The sequence below is a fragment of the Muscardinus avellanarius genome (assembly GCF_963383645.1).
Source record: "Muscardinus avellanarius genome assembly, chromosome: 10".
Classification (NCBI taxonomy): Eukaryota; Metazoa; Chordata; class Mammalia; order Rodentia; family Gliridae; genus Muscardinus; species Muscardinus avellanarius.
Genome location: NC_137796.1, coordinates 77,083,735 through 77,109,929, shown reverse-complemented (window position 1 = coordinate 77,109,929; position 26,195 = coordinate 77,083,735). Strand labels below are relative to the sequence as shown.

At 45.8% G+C, this 26,195-nt stretch overlaps 1 protein-coding gene across 1 annotated transcript; it reads left to right on the top strand.

Moving 5' to 3' along the window:
* Window positions 1-1,692: 1,692 nt before the first annotated feature.
* On the top strand, window positions 1,693-26,195 carry KPNA7 (karyopherin subunit alpha 7; the record flags this gene model as incomplete). The annotated part of the gene is made up of 10 exons (XM_080703834.1): window positions 1,693-1,758; window positions 5,053-5,178; window positions 10,082-10,164; window positions 11,179-11,447; window positions 13,833-13,915; window positions 17,165-17,428; window positions 19,774-20,007; window positions 22,168-22,350; window positions 24,941-25,087; window positions 26,121-26,195. 10 exons carry the CDS (start codon window positions 1,693-1,695, stop codon window positions 26,193-26,195), a joined length of 1,530 nt encoding a protein of 509 aa, XP_080559960.1.

The following is a 26,195-nucleotide window of genomic DNA, read 5'->3' as shown; positions in this document are numbered from 1 at the left end:
GACTCTGTTTCAAAATAAATAATAAAAAAACAGGGCAGGGGGTATAGCTCAGAAAGTCAAATGCCTCTGGGTTCCATCCCCAGACCCGCAAAAAAAAAAAAAAAAAAAAAAAAAAAATGTAGGGCTGAGGGTGTAGCTCAGAGGTAGAATGCCTCTGGGTTCCATCCCCAGTACCACACACAAAAAAAGTTTAAACACAATATAACTTGAATAATAATCTCTAACCGAAGGCCAACTCCCTTTGCCACCTCATCCCTCGCCGCCCTCCGTCAGCCAGCACTTGAGTGTCTCCCGTATGCTGCACACTGTGAAGAAGCCATGGGGGGAATCGTCCTCGTGACGGCTTGGATATGGTTTGAGTGTTTCCCCCAGGATTCCATGCGTTAGGAGCTTGGTGTCCGGTGGCGGGATCTGGTGGAGGGTGATGGGTCGCTGGGGGAGGGTGGCCACTCTTAGGAGGACTCTATGTAGTTCTCATGGGACTTGGAGTTGGTCTTGAGAGTGAATTGTTATTGAAACAAAGTGAGCCTGACTCGTCCTCTCAGTGCTCCGGCTTCCGCCTCACCACGGTATCGCTCCTCTGTGCACATCTTCCTGCCGTGATGTGATGCGCAGCGGAGCTGGCGCGATGCTGTTTGGACCGTCTGCCTCTAAAACCGGGCTGAAGAAACTTCTTTGTGTTATAAAGTACCCTAGCTTTGGAGATTTTGTTGTGGGAACAAGTACGCCCTAAGTCACACGTGGTCCTATTGTATTTGGGAGAAGGGGGAAAAGGATGGACAAATGACAGGGGGAAAAATCAGTGGTGAAAGCTGGCAAGAAATTAAAACGGGTGCATTAGGAAGACACTCTGGCTCTTAGGGAAGGTAGTGATGTTTGAGCTGAGGCTAAACAAAAAGGAACCAAGTATGGAAGCATTCTGAAAGGACCAGGATATTGTTTAACGGCGCTAAGTAGGGATAAGCTTGAAATACTTGGCAACAAAATCCAAGGGCCCAGAGCACAGTGATCAAGAGAAGAGCTCTTGGAGGTAAGGTGGGCTGCGGCCAGCTCATGCAGAATATCGGAGGGAGTGCAGATTTTCTTCAAGGCTCGATGAACAATCAGGACTGGGCTTTTAAGCAGCGGGGTTTTATGATCAGGTTGTCTTCTTTTAAGAGTCCTACAGCCTCTGTGTAGAGAATGGCAAGAAGGCCCTGAGAGCAGGGCGACACCTGTGGTGGTGTGTGAGTGAAAATGATGGTGGCCTAGACCAGGTGGAGGAGTCCACGGAAGGCTGAGCAGAGGGCAGGCTGGAGACGGCTCTGACGCAGTGCGCTGGTGGGTTGGACATGGGAGGAAAGGGCATCTTCCTATTGGGCCCCGCTACTCTCCTGAGCATCTTACACATGGGTTCTACGTAGAACTTCTGGTGCCCTGCCATCTGAAAACCTCCTTGGTCTCCTTTCCAGCCTTCTCTTGTTCAACCCAAGTTGCCTTTTAAAGGTTTCCCTTGATACTAAAGTGCTCCTGGCCTCTTGCACTGGAGTGGTGAGGCCATGGGAGCCAGCTTCCTGAGTCTGCTCTCGGATCCCCTGAGGTCCCTCGACGAGCTGAGAGCTAGATGCCTTTGACATAGTAACCCCCATGCCGGGCACTGAACATCTCTTTGTGATTGTCTAACCTGCAGGTGATTTACTTCTTCTAGTCAATATGCCGACCTTAGGTGTTTCGGAAGAGAGGCTGAGGAAATTTAAATACCGAGGCAAAGATGCGTCTGTGAGTATGCAACAATTGCTGCAGCCTTCCAAGGACCAGGGCGGAAAAATGTTTGTGGCTGAAAGGTGTCAAAAATAGGGTGGAAGCTGGGCGTGGTGGCGCACACTTGTAATCCCCACGCTTGGGAGGCAGAGACAGGAGGATCGCGCAGGTTCGTAGTCAACCGCGCTGGTTTAAGAGACCCTGTTTCAAAAATATAAAATAGGTCTGGGAGTGTAGCCCAGAGGTAGAAGGGCTTCCAGGAACCCCAGTACCACCACCCCCCACCAAAAAAAAATAGGGTGGAAGCTGGGCGTGGTGGCACACGCTTGTAATCCCAGCACTTGGGAAGCTGAAACAGGAGGATCACCCAGGTTCAAAGCCAGCCTCAGCTACTTAATGAGGCTCTCAGCAACGTAGGGAGACTCTGCTTCTAATAAAATATAAAATAGGTTGGGAGCTGGGCGTGGTGACACACACTTATAATCCCTGCGCTTGGGAGGCTGAGACAGGAGAATCACATAGGTTTGAAGCCAGCCTCAGCTATTGAGTGAGGTTCTCAGCAACTTAGTGAGACCCTGTTTCCAAATAAAGTATAAAATAGGTCTGGGAGTATAGCCCAGAGGTAGAAAGTTCCTGGATTAAAAAAAAAAAAAGATAGGTTGGGAGTATAACCCAGTGGTAGAAAGCCCCTGGGTTCCATTCCCAGTACCACAAAAAATAAAATAAGGTGGAAGCTGGGTGTGGTGGGACACACCTGTAATCCCAGTACTTGGGAGGCTGAGACAGGAGGATCACAGGTTCAAAGCCAGCCTCAGCAACTCAGCAAGGCCCTCAGCAACTTACTCTATTTCAAAATTTTTAAAAATAGGACTGGGGATGTAGCCCAGAGGTAGAATTCTTCTGGGTTCAATTTCCAGTAACACACACACACACACACACACACACACACACACCCCCAAGGCTGCTATCTACCTCTGAGGGGCCAGAGTGCACCCCCAAATGCCAGGTCTATCGATGCTGAACTGCAACTGCTTATGTCCAGGAGTTTGCCAAGAGGCTCAGATGTTGATATACAGATATAACCTTGCAGAAATAAGACTCAGACTGTCCATCTCATCGCTGTGACAAGCACAAGGGTAGAGGCAGGAAGTCTGTGCTGTGTGTGGATTCTAACTCTTGTTCAGCTTCTCTGGTCACCTGGTTTTCTGGTTCTATGTCTGTGTCTCTTGGCCAACATTCCATTTAAGAGTACTTGGCGACATGTTGGGAATCTGAAAGGCAGCTCAGAATGAGGGGATGCAAGGTCACAGAAGCCTGGTTAGGATGCCGGAGCCAAATTACTCCTGCTGTAACCGCTCCAGCAAGTACAGCTGTGTGGCTTCCAAGATGACCACAGATAAAAGAAAACCAGGTAGAACAAAAGATCAACCTGTAAGCCAGCCAGCATCTGAGAAGGGGAAAACCCCCTGTGCACAGGGACCCCCCACTTAGTGGTGGGGCCACGGTACAACAGGCTCAACAGGCCCCGAAGGTGTTCCTGTGTTACCGTTCAAAAATCACGATGGCTTTGTTTTCAAGCAAGAATAAAATGGTTTGTTAGCTGGGCACAGTGGTACATGCCTGCAATCCCAGTACTTGGGAGGCTGAAACAGGATTGCAGATTGAAGGCCAGCATGTGGTAACTTAGTGAGATCCTGATTCAAAATAAAAAATACAAAGAGTTGTGGGTGTAGCTCAGTGGTAGGATGAATGCCGCTGGGTTAAATGCCCAGTACCACATACATGCATCTGCACATGTGTACACAAATAATTAAGTGGCTTCTTTAAGGGACCAGAAGTATCTAAAACATCTCAACTTCTTTATACAGTCATGCACCACATAACAGTTTTTCGATCAATGATGGACCACATAGACGATGATGGTCCCGTAAGATTATATTGCTTGGTGACATTGTACCTGTCTTAGTTTATATAACTGAAATCTATGACATTTACACACTGACAAAAGTCACCTACCAACTCATTTCTCAGAGCATATTCCCATCATTCAGCAGCACATGATTGCAGTGACTATTTTAACATCTTCAGTTTAACCTCATGCATTCAGAAAGTCTAGGTAATTTCTTCAGGATTCTCATTGCTGCCAAGTCTGAGTTGTCAACTGATAAAAGGAAAAGGCCTTTAAAGAAAATCTTAGGTACTGGGAATTGAATCCAGGGTCATTCTACCTCCAAGTTATAGCCCTTTATTTTATTTATTTATTGTGGTACTGAGGATTGAACCCATGGGGCATTATACTTCCAAGCTACACCCCCAGCCCTATTTTATTTTTATTTTGTTTTTTTTTGTTTGTTTGTTTTTTGGTACTGGAGGTGGAACCCAGGGGCTTTTCTACCTCCAGGCTATACTCCCAGACCTATTTTATACTTTATTTGGAAACAGGGTCTCAGTAAGTTGCTGAAAGCCTCACTAAGTAGCTGAGGCTGGCTTCGAACCTGTGCGATCCTCCTGTCTCAGCCTCCCAAGCACTGGGATTACAAGCGTGCGCCACCATGCCAGGCTTATTTTTATTCTGAAACAGGATCTCGGTAGGTTGAGAGTCACTACTTGCTGAGGCTGTCCCCGAACCTGAGATCCTCTTGTCTCAGCCTCCCAAGTACTGGCATTACCAACGTGTGCCTGGCTCCTTTATTTTTATTTTTTCTTTGGAAACAGGGTCTTGCTAAATTGCTGGGAGTCTCACTAAATTGATGAGATTGGCCTCAAATCTGCGATCCTCCTGTCTCAGCCTCCCAAGTACTGAGATTACAAGCATATGGTGCTGTGTCTGTCTGAAAACTTTTAATGTCCCTCAACCTGTTGTCCAAGTGAAACCTCTAGAATTGGGCATCTAGTCCATGGGCGGGCCCTAGCAGTCCCCAGTCCCACTTACCCGGTCACTTTTGCAAGGTCAAGGTCAATCCAGAACCTTCAGACCTTACCACTACCAAGCATCAACAAAGATGTGCTCAGACTCGGGACGGCGGGATGCTCAGTCCCCGCAGCTGAGAATCCTGGCCTGTCAAGGATGCACATGACCTTCCTTTGCTTGGAGCAGAAGATTGAACCATTTCCTAGAGCTAGCATAGTATGAGAAAGCAGAGGAGGTAAACAGAGTTGAGATGAATTACTAACTGTGTGGTCTTAACTCTTCCAGCCTGTTGCATCTGTAAAAAAAAAATCACATGCTTTGAAACATGTTCAAAAGGCTAAATGGGGTGACGTCCTGGCTCCCTGGCTCTAACGGCTTCAGTTGTTTCTTCTCTTCACTAGGTGAGGCGGCAACAGAGGGCGGCGGTCAGCCTGGAGCTCCGGAAGGCCAGGAAAGACGAGCAGGCTTTAAAGAGAAGGAATATCGTTCTCTCCCCTGACCCAGCGTCCGACAAGCCAGACAGAGAGGTGTGTGAGCACGGAGTTTTTGGAGCGGTTGTGTGCAAGACGTGTCGTGAGCGAGTTTCTCTGTCTTGGGGATATCTAGTAGCTTCAGAGCTCGCAGGCTCTACTCTAGGGTCTTTAAGTCATGGACTGAAGGGACCCTGGTTAAAGTCAAAGTGCCTTTCTCGAGAGGCTAAGGATCTTTGCTCTTATGGTTGTGAGTCTGTGAGATCTGTGTTCTAACAGGGTGGAGAAGATGCTTCTTGTATGTGTGTAACTGGGGATTGAACCCTGGGTATTCTACCTCTGAGCTACACCCAAGCCCCATTTTATTTTATTTTTTTATTTTGAAATAGAGTCCCGCTAAGTTGCTGAGGTTGGCCTCTAATCTGCGATCCTACCATCTTAGCTTCCCAGATACTGGCATTACAGGCATGCGCCACTCTGCCTGCTTAAGAAAGTACTACTTCAAGCCAGGCGTGGTGGCGCACGCTTGTAATCCCCGCGCTTGGGAGGCGGAGACAGGAGGATCGCGCAGGTTCAAAGCCAGCTGCGCTGGCTTAAGAGACCCTGTTTCCAAATTTTAAAAAAGTATAAAAATAGGTCCTGGAGCGTAGCCCGGAGGTAGAAGGGTTCCCAGGGGCCCCAGTACCACCACCAAAAAATAAAGTACTACTTCAAGCCGTGCCTGGTGGCGCACGCTTGTAATCCTCGTGCTTGGAAGGCGGAGACAGGAGAATCGTGCAGGTTCGAAGCCAGCCATGCTGGCTTAAGAGACCCTGTTTAAAAATAAAAAAGGATAAATATAGATCTGGGAGTGTAGCCCGGAGGTAGAAGGGTTTTTAGGAACCCCAGTACTACCAAAAAAAAAAAGAAAGAAAGTACTAGTTCTAATTGAAAACCACCTGGCACACTAAGCCTGGGAACGTAGGAAATGAGGCTGTATAGAGGTTATTTCTTGGTGAGGCTCTCTAGTCCCTGGACATGTCATCTTTCCTAAGACTAGAATGTATTTCCTCTGGTTTCCATTCTTTGTCCTCCTCAACTTCACTAAATGTAAATCCTGGGTTGACTTTAAGGCCGATCTTATTTTTGCAAATCTTGAATGCCCTAAGTTTTCTTTCTTAGAACTTGATACTGTCTTCAGTGCACGGCACTGTCAAAATCCCACCTCCATTACCCCAGTGCATCCTTTGCACCCTGCTAGGCTTAGGAGCAGAGATTGGATCCAATGGTGCCTCACCATTTATCCAAAGGAATGGGTACATCACTCTCTAAATTGCCACACGGGTGTGATCCATATGTGCCTAGTAAACTTTATTTGTATGGAGCAGTCCCTAGGCTTCCTTTTATCCAAAGAAGGTATAAAACAAAACAATGGTGGGGGGGTGGAACTGTTTTTCTTTTTATATTGGAAATTCATATATAATTCCCATACCCCAAAATTTACCCTTTTAAAGTATATAATCAGCCAAGCATGATGGCACACACTTATAATCCTAGTACTTGGGAGGCTGAGAAGGAAGATCGCAGGTTCACAGCCAGCCTCAGCAACTTAAGCCCTCCACAACTTATTGACACTCTCTTTCCAAATAAAAAATAAAACAGCCTAGGGGTGTAGCTCAGAGGTAGAATGCCCCTAGGTTCAATCCTCCAGAACAAATATGTGTATGTAAATGTATATGTACACACACACCCCAAAAAGCAGAAAGAGATGTGCTGCGCTTTAAAGATGGAGAGAGCAGCTATAGGTCATGGAATACAGGTTCCCCTGGGAGAAGCTGAAAATAGCAAGGATGACACCCCCCCCCAATATTCATGAGGTAGGAACTAGCTTTGTTTAAAACAAGAGGATATATATCATATATAAATAAGAGAAATCTATATATGGGAATAAAAACAGTCTGTGATAAACTTATCTAGAGATGATTCTGGTTTACATGTAAGACTGCTTAAACTGTCTTTTACATGATTAGAAATTTTTCTTTTTCTAACATAACACCCATCATTATAAGTTAAGCTGGTTCTGGTCCTTCCTTCCATAATGGAGATTAAATTCAGAAGCATTCTACTTCCAAGCTAAACTCTCAGCCCTTTTTTATTTTTATTTTTATTATTTTTGGTGACTGAGGGTAGAACCCAGGGGCTTTTCTACCTCTGGGCTACACTCCCAGACCTATTTTTTTTATATTTTATTTGGAAACAGGATCTCACTAAGTTGCTGAGAGCCTCACTAAGTAGCTGAGGCTGGCTTCGAACCTGTGCGATCCTCCTGTCTCAGCCTCCCAAGCGCTGGGATTTCAAGCATGCACCACGATGCCTGGCCCTTTTTTATTTTGAAACTGTATCACTAGGTTGCCGAGAATCTCCCTAAGTTGCTGAGGCTGGTCTGAACCTGCAATCCTCCTGTCTTGTCTCAGCCTCCCTCACAAGTAATAGGATTACAGGTCTCTACCACCACACCCAGCTTGCTCCTAGTTTCTTATACATCTCTTATTTCCTTGGATTTATCTACTGAACTCTCGCTATATAGCCACCAACTGTAGGCTGGGCCTGCCCAGTTTGCCTATAAAGCCTCTCTTCAGAAATATACCAGATAGCCGGGCGTGGTGGCGCACACTTGTAATCCCCGCGCTTGGGAGGCTGAGACAGGAGGATCGCGCAGGTTCGAAGCCAGCCTCAGCTACTTAGTGAGGTTCTAAGCAACTTAATGAGACCCTGTTTCCAAATAAAATATAAAATGGGTCTGGGAGTATAGCCTGGAGGTAGAAAGCCTCTGGTTTCCACCCCCCAGTACCACACACACACACACAAAAAGAAATATACCAGATATGAGCTGGGCGTAGTGGCGCACGCTTGTAATCCCAGCATTTGGGAGGCTGAGACAGGAGGATTGCGGTTTGTGAACAGCCTCAGCTACTTTGAGGCCCTTTGCAAATCAGTGAGATCTTGTTTCAAAATAAAGGCAAAAAATAAGGCTGGGGGTGTAGCTCAAAGGTAGAATGCCCCTGGGCTCCATCCCCAGGATCACAAAAAAAAAATTAAATACATATAATATATATAATATATATCTGATGTGTTAAAGGCATCTTTTAGTAAAATCCTGCACTTCAGGATGGCATATGAAGAGCCAGCAATCATTCCTCTAGTGTAGATACTTCTCAATTTCACATTATCACAGACATAATGAAGTTGACTATTCCTTCCTTATAGGAAGCTCAGTAGCTGTAAAAACAAATTTTTTTTTGTTCAGTTTCAAACATTTCAATACTCATTAAGTCCAAAGATCCAAGCACCATGTCATTGTGACATTTGGGAAATAAGCACGTTTGATTGTTGAGGATTTTTTCATCTGTCATGATAGATGATCCTGGTGTGTGCTCTTGTTTTCTTGAAATGCCTCTGACATTTAGTGTAGTTTATAGTTTAGTATTAGTATAGTTTAGTATTAGTATAGTTTAGTATAGCTATGGGTTGGACGTGGTTTAGTGTGTCCCCTAAAGGTTTAAGTGCTGGAAGCTCCTTCTCTGCTTTGGCAGTGTCCAGGTGGTAGGGCCTCGTGAAAGGTAATTAGGTCATGGGGGTCTTGCCCTCTGCAGGGATTGATGCAGTCTTGCTGGGTCATTGTTAGTTCTCACAAGAGCGTGTTGGTAGAGAGTAAAGGCACTCCAAGTACTTGGCCTTTTTTTTTTATGCCACTGGTTCCCTTCCCATAACTCTGCTACTTTGTGATGCAGCCAGTGAGCCCTGACCCAGATGCCCACTCCATGGTGTTTGGACCCTCAGAATCATAAGCCAAGTAAACCTCTTTATTTTATGTTACCCAGCCTCAGATCTGCTGCAACAGAGAAAGAATACCAAGTTAGTATTAGGCTTAAAGAATGAGTTTAGAAAGTTCCACCTCTTTTATATTTTTTGAAGGATTTTATAAAAGATTGGTATTATTTTTAATGTTTGAAAAAATTCACCAGTAAGCCATCTAGGCCTAGTTTTCTCTTTGCTGGATGTTTCATAATTACTAATTAAATCTCTGTAATTGTTTTAGGTCTATTCAGAATTTCTTTTTTTCTATTTTTGCGGTACTGGGGATGGAACCCAAGGAGCAGTGTACCTCCGAGCCATACCCTCAGCCCTGTTTTTTAATCTTTTTATTGTTGAAACAGGGTTTCACTGAGTTGCGAAGGGCCTCACTAAGTAGCTGAAGCTGTCCACGAACTGTGATCCTCTGGTCTCAGCCTCCTGAATGCTGAGATTACAAGTGTGTGCCACCACACCTGACTTTATTCAGAATTTCTATTTCTTCTTGTCACTTTTCGTTATGCATATTTAGGAGTTTGCCTTTTTCACCTAGATTTAATTTGTTGGCATCCATTTGTTCATATTTTCCTTTTTATGTCTGGAAGCTCAGTAGTAATTTCCCCACTTTTGTTTCTGGTTTTAATAACTCAATTCTTCTCTCATCTCTTAAAGTCTATCTAAAGATTTATTATTTTTGTTCTTTTTCAAGAACCAGCTTTTGGGTTCATTGCTTTTCTCTATTTCCCCCTTCTCTGTCTCTCGTCTTTATTATGTCTTCTGCTTGCTTTGGGATTGTTCCTTTTTTTGGTGCTTTTACAGAATAGCCTGATTTTGAAGGTCCTCACTCACCATTTTCCCCCTGATAATCCACTAGCATGGAACATTTTTACTGCATGAGATAAAAAGGTGCTAGGGATCCAAGTGACAATAACACCAAGCACAGGGAGTTGGTCCACTGTGACCTATGACTTAGGGACCACAAAATCTTCCTCCCTTCCCTAACGTAGACCGGCAGGCTCAAGGAGCATCCTTCTCTGGCCAGCCTGTTTTAATCAGATGAATGGCTAGACTAAGTGATACTTATTTTTCCTTTCGGCAGAGACTCTGACAATGTGTCTCTCCTTTGCAGGTCGGACTCACTCTGGATGAAATCATCAAAGGTGTGAATAGCTCAGATCCAGTCCTGTGTTTCGAGGCCACCCAGGCAGCCAGGTATCAACTGCTATTTTCAGGTTTATAGCCAGGAAAGAGCACCAATGGCCCGTGTCACTTCTTGGCATTGGCAAAAGGCCCATAAAGTGTGGGAAAAGACTAGTCTTTCCAGAAGCAAGATTTCTATGCTACACAGTCCTGGAGGGCACCTTCAAAGATGCAACGTGTTATTAGAGATGGATTGCTTCATTTATATCGGCCTCTATAGGAATTTTAGCTCACAGATAATACCTGAAGGGCAAAATGTTGCTCGAACACTGCAAAGTGCTACAGGCTAAACAATAGGATATTTAGTCGCTCTGGCCCAGCTGTGTGTCTCATCTAGAAAGGAGGTTCTCTCCTCTCCTCCCCTCCCCTCTCCCCTCCCCTCCCCTCCCCTCCCCTCTCCCCTCCCCTCCCCTCCCCTCTCCCCTCCCCTCCCCTCTCCCCTCCCCTCCCCTCCCCTCCCCTCCCTTCCCTTCCCTTCCCTTCCCTTCCCTTCCCTTCCCTTCCCTTCTCTTCTCTTCTCTTCTCTTCTCTTCTCTCTCTCTCTCTCTCTCTCTCTCTCTGGGTCTGGGGATGGAACCCAGGGGCATTTGACCTCCAAGCTACACTCCCTGCTCAATTTTTTATTCTTTATTTTGAAACAGGGTCTCACTGAGTTGCAGAGGGCCTCACTAAGTAGCTGAGGCTATCCGCGAACCACAATCCTCAGGTCTCAGCCTCCCAAATGCTGGGATTACAAATGTGCGCCACCACGCCTGGCTAGAAAGGAGGTTCTTTTTTTTTTTTTTTTTTTTGTGGTACTGGGGTTCCTGGAAGCCTTCTACCTCCGGGCTACACTCCCAGACCTATTTTATATTTTTTTATTTGAAAACAGGGTCTCTTAAGCCAGCGAGGCTGGCTCCGAACCAGCGCGATCCTCCTGTCTCCGCCTCCCAAGCGCGGGGATTACAAGCGTGTGCCACCACGCCTGGCAGAAAGGAGGTTCTTAATGTGACTTTCCCTCTACCCTGCTGCTCTTCCACTGCACAGGAAAATGCTATCCCGGGAAAGGAACCCGCCTGTGAAACGGATCGTGGACGCGGGGGTCATTCCCAGGCTGGTGGAGTTCCTGAAGTCATCGCTTCACCCGTACTTGCAGTTCGAGGCAGCCTGGGCTCTGACCAACATTGCTTCAGGGACGTCGGAGCAGACCCGAGCTGTGGTGGAAGGGGGTGCCGTCAAGCCCCTGATTGAGCTCCTGTCTTCCCCCCACGTGACTGTGTGTGAGCAGGCGGTGTGGGCTCTTGGTAATATAGCCGGTGAGACTCCTTAGTGAGCTAAGAAAACAGTGGGCCAGGCACGTGGGAGTTCTTGTGGGAGGGTAGCATGGTTCTCTTGATATTTCTGGAACCCCTCCCAGTATAGAAACCTAGAATTGCTGGGAAAGGTACTATCAGCTATTTCAAAATGTAGGGCCAAGTTCAGATACAAAACGAAAGTGTGTACAGGCTGCCTGGGGACACCTGCCAATACCAGGGTCCTATAGCATCGGGTCTTTATAGCTTCAGGAATGGTGTGGGGAATGTATAGTAGATCCACGACCCTAAATGGACTCTTCCTCCAGGGAAAGTACAAAGGGGACATACAGAAAATATCTCTTTAGTTCAGGGAGAAAAGTCTTTCCTGAAAATGCAGTCCGAAAGCCTTCTGTGCGGATTTGGGACTTGATCTGGGAAAACACAAGGTAGGAAGTTAGTATTGCAGGGTTGGAAGCCCTCAAATTCCTGGCTGAAATAAATCCCAATGCTCTGGGGGTTGGGGGGAATTCTCAATTGGGCCCCTCAGGATTTTGACAAATGAAGATCGGCCAAATATTAGCAATTGGAAGTTCAGAGAAGCAATCCACCATGACTGAGTCAGCAGAAACACAAGTATGATTAGATCTCCAAGGACTTCAGATATTGGAATTAGCAAACAGAATATAAAGTAACTGCTTTAAAAATGCTTGCAGAAGTCATGCATCTATTGCAGAGATACTGTCTCTCGTTTTGCTCGGTTCAGTAAGGAATAGGCACCTGGGGTGGGGAAGTATAACGTGACTTTTGCCCTGCCTCAATGGCCAAGAATACAAACAGAGACTTTAAGGATCTAAAGTCGGTGTACTAAGCCAGGCATGGTGGTGCACACCTGTAATCTTAGTATTTGGGAGGCTGAGACAGGAAGCTCACAGGTTTGTGGCCAGCCTGGGCAACTTAGCTAGGCCTTCAGCAACTTAATCAGACTGTTTCAAAATAAAAATAGAATAGGGCTAGAGGTGTGGCTTGGAGGTAGAATGCCCCTGGTTTCCCCTGGTCTCCAAGACCATACACATATGAAATATATATAGACCAGGCAAGGTGGTGCACACCTGTAATCCCTGCACTTGGGAGGCTGAGACTGGAGAATTGCAGGTTTGAGGACAGCCTTAGTAAGTAGTGAGACTCTCATCAATCTAGAGATACCCTGTTCCTGAATAAGAAAATCAGGCTGGGCCGGGCCGGGCATGGTGGCGCTTGTAATCCCCACCGCTTGGGAGGTGGAGACAGGAGGATCACACAGGTTCAAAGCCAGCCTTGCTGGCTTAAGAGACCCTGTTTCCAAATAAAAATATAAAAAATAGGTGTCTGGGAGTGTAGCCCAGAGGTAGAAGGGTTTCCAGGAACCCCAGTACCACAAAAAAAAAAAAAAAAAAAGAAAAGAAAATCAGGCTGGGATAGTTTGAAGGAAGACTACCTCTGGGTTCAAACCCCAGTATAATATATATATATATATATATATATATATATATATATATATATATATATATATATATATTCTAAATATATATAAAATCTCTGACATACTTACCAAAGGTACTGATTGCAAGCCTTTATTGATCCCCGGGTCCTGAATTGCATTTGGAAGTTACTTCCCCATGCCCAAGAACTCTGGGAAGACAGCTTGGTCTGCACTAGCCTCCATCTTCCTGAGAACTATGTTGTGAAGCAGGGCCAAGCTGGCTGCCTTCCTTATGTGTTCACGGCCTCAGCCCATAGCAATTGCTGTATGTGTCACCTGTTCGTCACAGCAGAAATGTCTACCCTCTAGACTCCTGGGAGACCCAGGATCTAGTACATGGCTGTCACATCTACTTGCCAAGAATGAGTTTTAGACTCTTGTTCTTCGCGTGACCTTTTTAAATTTTTTGTGGTACTGGGGATAAAACCCAGGGGGGGCTTTTCTACCTCTGGGCTACACTCCCAGACCTATTTTATATTTTATTTGGAAACAGGGTCTCACTAAGTTGCTGAGATCCTCACTAAGTGGCTGAGGCTGGCTTCGAACATGTGTGATTTTCCTGTTTCAGCCTCCCAAGCGCTGAGATTACAAGCGTGTGCTACCACACCCGGCTCACATGAACTTTTTTTTTTTTTTTTGGTGGTACTGGGGTTCCTGGAAGCCCTTCTACCTCTGGGCTACACTCCCGGACCTATTTTATACTTTTATTTGGAAACAGGGTCTCTTAAGCCAGCGCGGCTGGCTTCAAACCTGTGTGATCCTCCTATCTCAGCCTCCCCAAGCACTGAGATTACAAGCGTGCGCCACTACGCATGGTTCACATGAACTTTTTAAAAGCTAGTCATCCTCATCAGGATTCTCTTTGTTCTCTCTTTGTCATGTTGCAGGTGACGGCCCCAAATTCAGAGATATTGTTATCTCTAGCAACGCCATCCCACGTCTGCTGGCCCTGATTCCGTCAACCGTACCAGTGAGTGTCTTTCAGTGAGAAGACCTAGCTAGGTGACAGATTTGCAAGGTTGGAAAATTGGGGGATGCACTTCCACGTTAATGCTGTCTTCTGTGGCTGCTACCTAGACCCTTGTGACGACAAGCGGGGTCTAGGACTGGGTATCATCGTGAGTGAAGATTACCCCAAGTTTGTCCTTAGGGGAAAACAGCACTAATCTGTTTTTAGGGGTATTAGCAGAGGTCCACTAAACTTTTCAAAGTTAACTATCCTGCAAACATAAATGACTAAGATCTCCATCCAGGGGGCACAGACAGATGTTATGGTTCTCCAGTTCTGTTCATGGGTCATAGGGTCTAATTTGAAACTTTAAGAGTCAAAGTTGGCCGGGCGTGGTGGCGCACACTCGTCCTCCAGCCTCAGCTACTTAGTGAGGCCCCTCCGCAACTCAGTGAGACCCTGTTTCAAAATAAAGAATAAAAAGATTGGGCAGGGGGTGTAGCTCGGAGGTCAAATGCCTCTGAGTTCCATCCCCAGACACGCAAAAAGGAACAAAAAAGTCAAAGTTGATTGAGGTGGTAATAAAAATGAAGAGAAGCAAGCTGGGTATGGTGACACATGCCTGTAATCCCAGTGTTTGGGAGGCTGAGACAGGAGGTGCTCAGGTTTGAGGCCAACCTCAGCAATTTAGCAAGGCTCTCAGCAACTCAGCAAGACCCTGTTTTCAAATAAAAATAAAATAAGGCTGGGGGTGTAGCTCAGAGGCAGAATTCCCCTGGGTAATATTCCCAGTACCACGAAAAACCGAGGACAAGAGAAGGGAACGAGGACAAAACCTCCGAGGTGGGAGAACACCTCTGGTGTTTCAACCAGGAGAGGCTGCTCATGATAAGGGAGTTTGTGAGGAGTCAGAGAAGCTGGCAAGTCAAGCAGAGGGTCCGGGTATCGTCCTGCTGGCCACAGGAGGCCTGGGGAGGATGTCAAAGCAGGAGGTAAGGTCCTTATCTTTCAGAAAGACCTCTTGACTGCCTTCGGTAGGATTATAGGAGACGGAGCGGGTAAGGCAGACAGATTGGGCTGCTGCTTGCTGGATATGGAAAGGAGATGGGAGGAAGCTAGGATGCTCCCATGTTTCAGGATAGGTTGTCAGATGACCATCCTGCTAGACAAAGGAAGACGATGGATCAGGAAAGGATTGGAGCTTTCATTACAGCTATTAAGTAGGGGCTAGTTAGAGGCACCATGATAACCACGGCGGGTTGATGGATGTGCTGATCTAGACGATTCTACATGTGTGAGTCAACCAGCTGGGAAAGATCAAGTGAGCGGGGGTAGTTAACTGAACCTGGCCAGTTGCTTGTTTTGTAGATAAACTTTAATTGGAGCACAGTTGCATTTATTTACATATCATCTATGGCCATTTTCAGAGACCATATGGCCCACAAGGCTGAAAGTGTTTACTGCAGCTTGCCAGCAACACTCACCGTGTGTGTGTGTGTGTGTGTGTGTGTGTGTGTGTGTGTCTCACTGGGGATTGAACCCAGGGCTGTTCCCTGAGGCCAGCCTTGAACCTGCAACCTTCTTGTTTCAGCCTTCCAAGTACTGAGATTATAGGCATGCACCACCACACTTGGCTCAGTTTGTTAGCCTCTGACCCAGAGTGTAAGGAGGACCAGAATCAGGTCCTGGGGGTCCTAACATTCAGAATCAGGCAGAGCTTTCTAAGGAGATGGAGAGGGGGAAAAACCCACATTGGGAATACAAAACAGGTCCAGCATCTCAGAACCAAGAAAAGCTTTATCAAAAAAGAATGGTTAAGCTAGGCTTGATGGTACACGCTTGTAATCCCAGCATTTGGGAGGCTGAGGCAGGAGGATAACAGTTTGCAGACAGCCTCAGTTATTTAGTGAGGTCCTTTGCAACTCAGTGAGACCCTGTTTCAAAATAAAGAATGAAAATATGGCTGGGGGTATAGCTCAGAGGTAGAATGCCCCTGGGTTCCATCTCCAGTACTGGGGGAAAAAAAAAGAATGGCTGATACTTGAGAGGCTAAGTCAGGAGGATCATAGACTTGCAGCCAGCTTCAGCAACTTAGGGAGACCTTGCTTCAAAATAAAAAGAAAAATAGGGCTGGGAGTGTAGCTCAGAGGTAGTCTGCCATTGGGTTCAATCCCTCTGTCTGTCTGTCTGTCTGTCTGTCTGTCTGTCTGTCTGTCTCTCTCTCTCTCTCTCTCTCTCTCTCTCTCTCTCTCTCTCTCTCTCTCTCACACACACACACACACACACACACACACACACACGGCTGGCTGCTCAGTACAGCTGAGAGGGATGGTAACTTTAGGACTGAGAAACAGAGGCTAGATTGGGAGACTTGAAAGGGGACTGGTTTCCATCACTATGAAGAAGTAGGGGAAGAAGCCAGATGAGGATGTTCAAAGAATAAATGGAACCTACAAAGTAGACAATAAAGAAAGATGCTTCCTTGAGAATGGGCTTTTAAAAAGGGGGGGTAGAGCAGTGGCCAGGGAGGTGCCAAGGGAAAGACTGAGGGAAATGTGTTGAAGGCCCCATACTGTGTTTCCATAGATGCTGGTGGGAGCCATATAGGGGTGATGGGTGGTCCTGGGGGAGCAGGATTTTTTTTTTTTTTGGTGGTACTGGGGGTGGAACCCAGGGGCTTTCTACCTCCAAGCTATACTCCCAGACCTATTTTATATTTTATTTGGAAACAGGGTCTAAGGTGCTGAGAGCCTCACTAAGTAGCTGAGGCTGGCTTTGAACCCTGTGCGATCCTCCTGTCTCAGCCTCCTAAGCGCTGGGATTACAAGCATGTGCCACCACACCCGGATTTAGAATTTTTAAAGGCAGAATGTAATGGGACTCAGAGGCAGGATAGAAAGACTGGTCCTCAAACAGAAGATCAGAGAGATGGTTGACATCCCCAGTGGAGTTTTAGACTGGCTAAAAGACCAAGTAACTCCTGCTTGATCTTTTCATCAATGGAAAACAAAATTAGGTCATCAAGTGAGTAGAGTGGGGAAGGGCATTTTGAAGAACATTAAGCCTCCGTCTAACATTTGAATATGAAATATAAAGCTCATTTTCCTTGTCCCCATGGCACATCAGTACCTAGAAACAAGTTCCTATTTGAAGCTCAAAAGCGTTGGTTCATGCTGATCAATAATATTGACCAGAGATGGGAAGGGCACGCTGCCATTTGCATTCTCTCTCTTTTTACACCCGATGCTGGGCGAAATCTCCTCGTTACAGATCACATTTCTGCGAAACATCACGTGGACCTTGTCCAACCTGTGCCGAAACAAGAACCCGTACCCTTGCAAGGAAGCAGTGAAGCAGATGCTGCCTGCCCTCTCCTACCTCCTGCAGCATAGTGACAACGAGATTCTCTCAGACACCTGCTGGGCTCTGTCCTACCTCACTGATGGCTGCAATGATCGCATCGCCCAAGTGGTTGAAATGGGGGTCCTGCCCAGGCTTGTAGAGCTCATGACCAGCTCGGAACTCAATGTCTTGGTAAATGTCCTTCTGGGTCCTGGCTGTGAGGCAGATTCACTTTACCAGGTTCTCTCCCTCCACCCCAGGTCTTCACAATCTGTTCTAATCCATGGCCCGGAACAAAGCTCGTCATCTGTGTTGCCCTGGTCTTTGCCTGTCTTTAACCGAAGGTTTGGATCTATTTTGATCTGAAACCCTAGTGGGTATTAAAGGACTTACTTTTTAATCTGATAACTAGAAAGAGTTGGAAAAGCATTAAGTGAAAATTCCTTGCAATTTACCACCCAGGGAACTATTCTCATATCTTCTAGTGGCCTATGCATATGGACTTCATCAAGTTTATTTATACAGTGCACGCGTGTGTGTGTGTGTGTGTGTATGTGTGTGTGTGTGTGTGTATGCGTGCACGCATGTGTGCACCTGTGCGAAGCTCATTGTAACATTTGAATTTGTTTATTTTTCTTCTTTTGGTTCTGGAGATTGAAATCAGGAGCATTCTACCTCTGAGCTACAACCCCCCCCCCCAGCCTTATTTTATTTTTATTTTTTACTTTGAAACAGGGTCTCACTATGTTGCAGAGGGCTTCACTAATTGCCGAGTCTGGCCTTGAACCTTCAATCCTCCTGTTTCAGCCTCCCAAGTGTTGGGATTACAAGTGTGCACGACCACACCCAGCACCATTTGAATTTCTTTTTTGTTTATAATATGCTTTTATTTGTGCATTATAGTCTCACATCCTAATGTAAATCATGTTGACAATGACATATATGCACGCAGCACATGGTGCCCCCTCTGCCTCCCTATTCCCTCCCTTCCCAATACAGAGTACTGAGACTGACGTTGGTGTACTCACATATTTACATGTAGTTGATGGTAGTATTTCCATTAATGAACCTCATAAATTTGCGTTTCTGATACAAATATAAAGAGAAATTCTTACCCTCTCCCCAGTCTGTACTCTGAGGTTATTACCTTGATACAGGTAAAAAGCAAGTACCACTGTTATCAAACACTTTGCTGGGTTATTACACATGTGCTACCTACATAATATACTGTTCCAAGAGGCATGGGCATATTTAAGATGTTTTTACTCAGCCCCTCTATTTTTCTAGGCCTATTCATGTATATTGTATACCCTTAATAATGATCTGAGATTAACATATTTTTTCTCAGATGTCAAGGCTAGTTTGGGAATAGTTTTGGGGGCATGGAGAATGAAGAATAAGAAGCCAGTATGGAGGCTCGCACCTGTAATTCTGTTACTTGGGAGGCTGAGACAGGAGCATCAAAGGTTTGAGGCCAGCCTCAGCAACTTAGGCCCTCAGCAACTTAGACCCAGTTTCAAAACAAAAAATAAAAAGGGGCTTGGGGTGTGGTTCAGAGGTAGAATGCCTCTGAATTCAATATCCAATACCACACACACAAAATAAAGAAGCAACTTCTAGAAGTTCTGGGTCCCAATTGAAGCTGTCCTGTTGAGGCTATGATTGGCCTATACTCACTGCTTCCCCCTCTCTTACGAGTAGCAGGTATGTAGCCCAATAGACCAGGAAAACTCTAGAACTGTTGATGGGCTTCACTGGGGACTGCCACTACAGTGCAGAGAAACCCAAAGAAATTCAGTCTTGAGTCCAGGCATTGGCCCGTCCTGGGAACCTTCCGAGTTATTGTGAGGTGGTACATGAATACACCAGGAAATGTCATTGGGATCTCTTTTTTTTTTTTCATTAAATAGGCAATAAAAGTTTGCCACCAATGCTAAATACAAATTCAGTCGAAGTTATAACATGATAGACACTATAATCAATTTAGTGTTGAAAAAGCATATGAAAAAGAGATAGCATTATTATTATTATTATTAGTAGTAGTAGTAGTAGTAGTAGTAGTAGTAATAGTAGTAGTAGTAGTAGTAGTATTGGTACTGAGGATTGAACCCAGGGGTATTCTACCTCTAAGCTATACCCTCAGCCTTTTTATTTTTTATTTTGAAACAAACAAGGTCTTGCCAAGTTACTGAGGCTGGTTTCAAACCTGTGATCCTCCTGTCTCAGCCTCCCAAGTCCTGGGATTACAGGCATGCATCACCATGCCAGGCTATGGCAGCAGCATTTCTTGGTAAAGGTAGCTAGCCCTTGACCTCTACCCAACTTGAGCCACAACTTTCAGAAAATACCTTGAAACTAAGTAAAACGACAGCCACGGATATTATTAAATAAGGATCATGGACATAATTATGGTTCACGAACTTCCAGAGTACTATGGGCATAGCATGACTAGTGTTTGGGAGGGCACAGAACTAGGTTTACTTGTCACCTTTTACTGTGATAGTCACAATACTTAGATGATAGCCTTGTTCTTCCAGACTCCTTCTCTCCGCACTGTGGGGAATGTCGTCACAGGAACAGATGACCAGACCCAGCTGGCCCTCAGTGCAGGCATGCTGAGTGTGCTGCCCAAGCTCCTGATACACCCCAAGTCCTCCATCCAGAAGGAGGCAGCCTGGGCCCTGAGCAACGTGGCGGCTGGGCCGCGCCAGCACATCCAGCAGCTGATCTCTTTCAACATGCTGCCTCCTTTGGTGGCTCTGCTAGAAAACGTAAGTGGCCCGCTGAACTTCCCCAGCAAAAGACTGTATCCCAGGCCCCTGAATGCCATCAGGAACTTAGAGCTGGGCCGAGAAGAGAATGAACTAATATGAGAACAAAGCTATGAAGCGTTAGATTCCTAGGTCTTCCTGAAAAGAAAGGAAGGGGCCATCCATTCTGAAGAGCCCACTGAACATTTGGAAGGCTAAACAAGGATTGTTCAACACAAAGGTGACCCCATAGTTGAAACATGCAGAAAACCCTTGAGCTAGTAAATATTGACTTCTAAGGGGCAGTCAAAGATCATGCCTGCTAAGAGGGAGGAGCTTTTATTTTAGGAAGAAAAATGTATCAGGCTGTGGGGATGTCATGCACTGGAAAACAGTGGCCCTTTCAAGTGTACAAATGTAATTGATTAAGGAGATAATCTAGCCAGGCATGGTAGTGCACCCCTGTAATCCCAGTACTTGAGAGGCTGAGATAGAAGAATTGCAGGTGTGAAACCAGCCTCGGCAATTTAGCGAGCCTCTCAGCAACATAGTGAGACCATTTCAAAACAATAAAAGGGGTTGGGAAGGAGCTTAGGGCAGAATGCCTCTGGGTTCAGCATCTCGTGCAAAAGAGAGAGAAAAAAGGAATAATCTCTATGGAAAATTGAAATATAAAATAAATACAGTAAAGTTTTCTTTCTCTTCCTGATTTCCACTTTCCTTTCCCAGGAGCCATTGCTATTATCATTGCTACATTTTAGCAAATTGGCTACAATTAAACCAGCTCTAGAAGCCCGGCATGTTGGCTTGTAATCCCAGCATTTGGGAGGCTGAGACCAGAGGACTGTGGTTTGCGGACAGCCTCAGCTGTTTAGTGAGGCTCTTTGCAACTCAGTGAGACCCTGTTTCAAAAGAAAGAATAAAAAATAGGGCTGGGGGTATAGCTCAGAGGAAGAATGTCTCTGAGTTCCATCCTCAGTACTGCAAAAAAAAAAAAAATGTAGGCAGGAGTGGTCACTTTGGGCTGGGGGTGGGAGACAGGTGGCTCTGCAGGATGAAGAGAAGCTACTGGCTTCTCCATTCTAAGATCAGATGGCAGGTTCCCAGGTACAAATCAGGTAGGAAAAGTTAGGCAGGTGTGCAGCCCAAATCACGACATCTTCCAGTCTCTTCAGCATTTCTTCTCCTGCGTCTTACAGTGAGTCCCTGTTCTATTAAGAAATATCCAAGCCAGTCATGGTGGCACACGCTTGTAATCCCAGTACTTGGGAGACTGAGATGGGAGAAGTGCAGTTCTCAGCCAGCCTCAGCTACTTAGTGAGGCCCTCTGAACCTAGTGAGAGCCTGTTAAGAAAGAATATAGAAAGCCGGAGGTGTACTCAGAGGCAGAATATTTCTGGGTTCAATCCCCAGTAACTCCCTCCACACACACACACACACACACACACACACACACACACACACACACACAAAAGAAACATCCAGTTATGAATCAGGCAGTATTCATATTACAGACCATGTCTTTTGAACTCTAAATTGTTTGGAACCATCAATTATTCATTTTTGTTTTTGTTCCACACTGAGGCCAGTTTGCCCCAGCCATAAAATGAGAACAAGTCCTTCTGCCCAAGAATAGAGGGATCCATGATAAATTATGCTCTTATCTCTGGTCCAAGTGCTATTTCACAGATGTGAGGGATTAATTGAGCAGTATTTCAGTGGTCTTTGTCCATTACCTCTGGGCTGGATCCGTCTCCTAGGTCACATCTGTGTGCCCTGCAATATAACTTGTCCACAGTTTTATTGGGTCAAAAAGATTAGGAATATAGATATAGGCCACTATCGTCTAAAACTTCAAGCACAATTTTTAGTCTGTATATATTACCCAGGCTGGTTTATGTTGGTTCTATTTTCCCCATAGCCTTACATAGGCAGGGGAATGAGTCTACGTGACATAGAAGCTCCCTCTGGGATCCCACTGGAGCCTGCCTGCCTGCGTCATGACTTCTCAGAGACTGTCTTCTGATGAAGAACTGGAGGCCGGTAGCCAAAGTGTTCCACGTCAATTGCCTTTGGAATCCTAGCTGTCACCTCCGTACCTAGAAAGTGAACCCAAGTCAGTGTCACTTGATGTAGGTTCTTTAGGAATCAATAAAGCATGTGAACGCTTTGCCTCTGCAGGGAGATTTTAAAGTCCAGAAAGAGGCTGTCTGGACAGTGGCTAACTTCGCAACGGGGGCCACCGTGGACCAGTTGTTCCAGCTTGTCCACTCTGGAGTCATAGGGCCACTGTTGAATCTACTCACTGCCCGAGATGTGAGGACTGTCCTCATCATCCTCGATGTCCTCTCTTACATGCTGCAGGTGAGCTGTTCTGAACGGGTTGGTATGTAAACAGCAGTCTTCAATTTAAGGCTTTTAGTTTGGTTCTTGAAACCCAAGTAGGATTCTCTTTCCTCTCCATTCTCCCTACCCTCCCTGACATAACATCCTATGGACAGTACAGAAAGAAGCCCCTGCTAGAAGACCAGTGCCTTCACTGTCTCAAATGAATGTCTCCGCAGGAGGCACCTTTCTGGATTCTCAGAATATGCTGGTGCAAAGTCCTTGTTCTAATGGACCTTAGGTGTTAGTGGGGAGAGGCAGACACATTGGAGAGGGAGTTCTGCATCAAGTAAATCAGATGAAAGGGTAGTCACTAATCACTCAGGGTGGAGAATGTACATACGTAGCTTTGTATATGCTGTGGTCAGAAGGAACGTTCTGGGGAGAAGCATCTGAGCAAGGATCAGAAAGAGTGAGCGAGTCTTGTGGACGTCCGAGAAAGAATGTTGTAGGCAAAGCAAGTAGCAGGAGGGGGTGAAGCCAGATCACGTAGAAGGTGGCAGGAGGTCAGGCTGACAGCAGCCCGGAGCCACATCATGTAGCGTCTGGGAGGATGTTGACTTATTCTGAGTGGGGAAGAGACATCAACGAAAGGTTTGAAGCAGGACGGAAGTCAGTGAGCCACCAGTGAGTATTTAGAAAGCTGAAACATAGGATATTCTTGAAGGAACAGCAAGTTGTTAGGAGCCATACTGAAGTGCCAGCTCCATTCAGCTTATGTGGCTTACGTAGCATGGAACTAGAATTCTAGAAGGGCCTCAGTTCTGAAATAAAGCAAACTTAAACCAGTATTTAGGTACTCTATATTGTGGTCTATATTGCTGCATAACAAATTATGCCTTAGTAGCTTAAAACAAGCTTTTGGTATCTCACACAGTTCTTGGGGTTAGGAATGTGGGCTGGCTTAGAATAGTGGTCTGGGCTCAGGGTCTTGAGTGAGGTCCAGTAGAGAGGCTGGTTAGGGCTGGTGCCCTCTGAAGGCTTCTGCTTGGATTGGCTTCCAAGTGGCTCATTCACATGGCTGGCCAGTCGCTCTCACCCTGTGGACTTCTCCACGGGGCACCCTGAGCATCCTCACCTCGTGAAAGAGAGCTAGGTAAGCCGGGCGTGGTGGCTCACACTTAGCAGGCTATGATGGGAGGATTGCAGGTTCAAAGCTAGCTTCAGCAATTTTGTGAAGGCCTTAGCAACTTGGTGAGTCTAGGGGTGTAGCTCAGAAGTAAAATGTCCCTGGATTAAAACTCCAGTATCAAAAAAAAAAAAAAAGGGTAAACCCACTGATTTTTGTGACCCAGCCTTGGCTTATACAGATCAGCTCCTTTTAATCTAAGGGGAAGGTATACCAGTATGCAAATACCAGAAGTCAGGTCATCATGGGCCATCCTGCAGGCTGGCTATGTTCGTTTGATTAAGCTTCTTTTTTACACGGCTAAGCCATTAGAAAGAGCTTCAAAGTAACACCAGGAACTCCTCTTAAAAGTCCTCTTTGAGGGGCCGGGCGTGGTGGCGCACGCTTGTAATCCCAGCATTTAGGAGGCTGAGACCGGAGGATCGCAGTTCGCAGCCAGCCTCAGTGAGGCTACTTAGTGAGGCCCTCTGCAACTCAGTGAAACCCGGTTTCAAAATAAAGAATAAAAAATAGGGCTGGGGACATAGCTCGGAGGTAGAATGCCCCTGGGCTAAGTTGCTCATGCTGGCCTCCAACTTTCACTCCTCTTGTCTGAGCCTTCCAAGTAGCTAGGATGACGTGTGTACCACCACGCCTGGCTCTTCTCTATGCATCTTCTATGACACCCTGTGGTGTTGTATTGTATTATATATATTTTTTACACTACAACAATGCTTTACTTGTTGCCCCCAATAGTCTGAGTTAGGAAAAGACCCAAGTCTGTGTTTCTGGCTTTGTGAGCCTCACCCATAGAACATGGAGAAACATTGGAATAAATGAGCAGCCCTTGATAGTAAAGCCAAGGGCCAGCGTTGGATTAGATCCAGCAGTGTTGTCTGTTCTCAAGGGTTTCATTCTTTGTCATGCTGTGGCTTCTGTGATTCAGGGTCTCCTGATTTATCTCACAGGACTTTCGGGAAGCGCAGGGCAGAGCACCCGCATCTATATAGCATTGCTTGAGCACTTTTCAAACTATATTTAAGACAATTTTTATTAGAAGGGGATATCTGCTAAGGAGTGATAGCGATGTATCTGCGGTCGATAATGTATTCAGCCAAGAAAATACCATCCCTTGTAAGTTGATAATCTAGAGAGATTGCACATTATACAATGAAAAGAACCATATAAATAAAGACATACATTTATATATCTTATGTATAAATATGTGCATATATTTTATATAGGCACACATATTTACATGCTGTGTTTATGATAGTATATACCTCTATCAGAAATATCTGAAATGGAGGATCGTGCCGTCCCACCTAGGGAAAAACGAAACTTCGCTGAGGCTGGACCAGGCGCCCCTGGTCTGACTTTTCTGAGGAGAGCTCCCGTGAGAGCCGCCCGGGTTCCACCTCTGCGGGCCGCTGCACGGGGGCTCACGTGGGTCTCTTCCAGGAGGCAGAGAAACTGCGCGAGAAGGAAAACCTGTGTCTTCTGATAGAACAACTTGGTGGGATCGATCGGATTGAGGCTTTACAGCTCCATGAGAACCATCAGGTTGGCCAGGCGGCTGTGAATCTCATCGAGAAGCACTTTAGTGAGGTAAGTGGCTTCCGGCTGGAAAGAAGTATGTGTCCATCCTGGGGACCTGCCTCGCGGGTGACCATCCTGCCTGCGCTGCTGCCAGGAGACAGGCGACCGGGCAGGTGGGGGCGTCCTTCCCCTGGACGTAGTGGGTCTCCCCTTTTCTGTCACCTGGGTGGCCTTTGGTCTAGTTTGACCCTTTGCCCTGGCTTCAAACCACACCTCACCTGCCTCCCTTTTGCGGTGGGGTGGAGAGGGGGAGAGCATATGGCACGGAAGTGACTTTCTACCCCAGAAAGCAAATAGTGAAGGTAGGTCCTGATTTGAAGAACCATTTGCCACTTACTAAATTTAGTCTCTTTCCGGAATACGGTGTTTGAGGTGGATTCTACAAAAGGCTTGTAAGTTTTCTGTAGGAGCAGAGAGTAATGATCAGATCGCATTAGCTATTCTTAAAATATTTTGGTGGTAAAATACATATAAAATGAAGTATGTCACTTAATACCAGAATGGTTTGCTGGTATTAAATATATTCACATTGTTGTGTAACCATTACCATCCTCTATCTACCTCCAGAACGTTTTCATCTTTTTAAAAGGAAACTCTAAACTCATGAACAGTAACTCTCCATGGTCCCCTGCCCCCCAGCCCTTGGTAATCACCATTCCACTTTCTATTTTTATGGATTTGACTACTCCTTGGGTCTTGTGTGTTTGAGATTGTATAGTACTTGTCTTTTTGTGAATTATTTCCACCTAGCAAGGTCCATCCCTGTGAGAGCATGTGTCAGAATTTTATTCTTTTTAAAGGCAGACTAATGTCCCACTGATTATACATACCACATTTTGTTGTCATTTGTCCATCAATGGCCCCTTGAATTGCTTCTACCATTTGGCTACTGGGAATAATGTTACTGTGAACATGAGTGAGCAGGTATCTGTTAGAGTTCTCATTTCCAATTCTCTTGAATATATACCCGGGAGTGGAATTGCTAGATTGTGCAGTAATTCTACTTTTAACTTTTGAAGAACTTCCGTGCTCTTTTCCACAGTTGAAATGCCAGTGCATATTCCTACTAACAGTACACAAGATTGCCGGTTTCTCCACCTCCCTTTCTAACACTTGA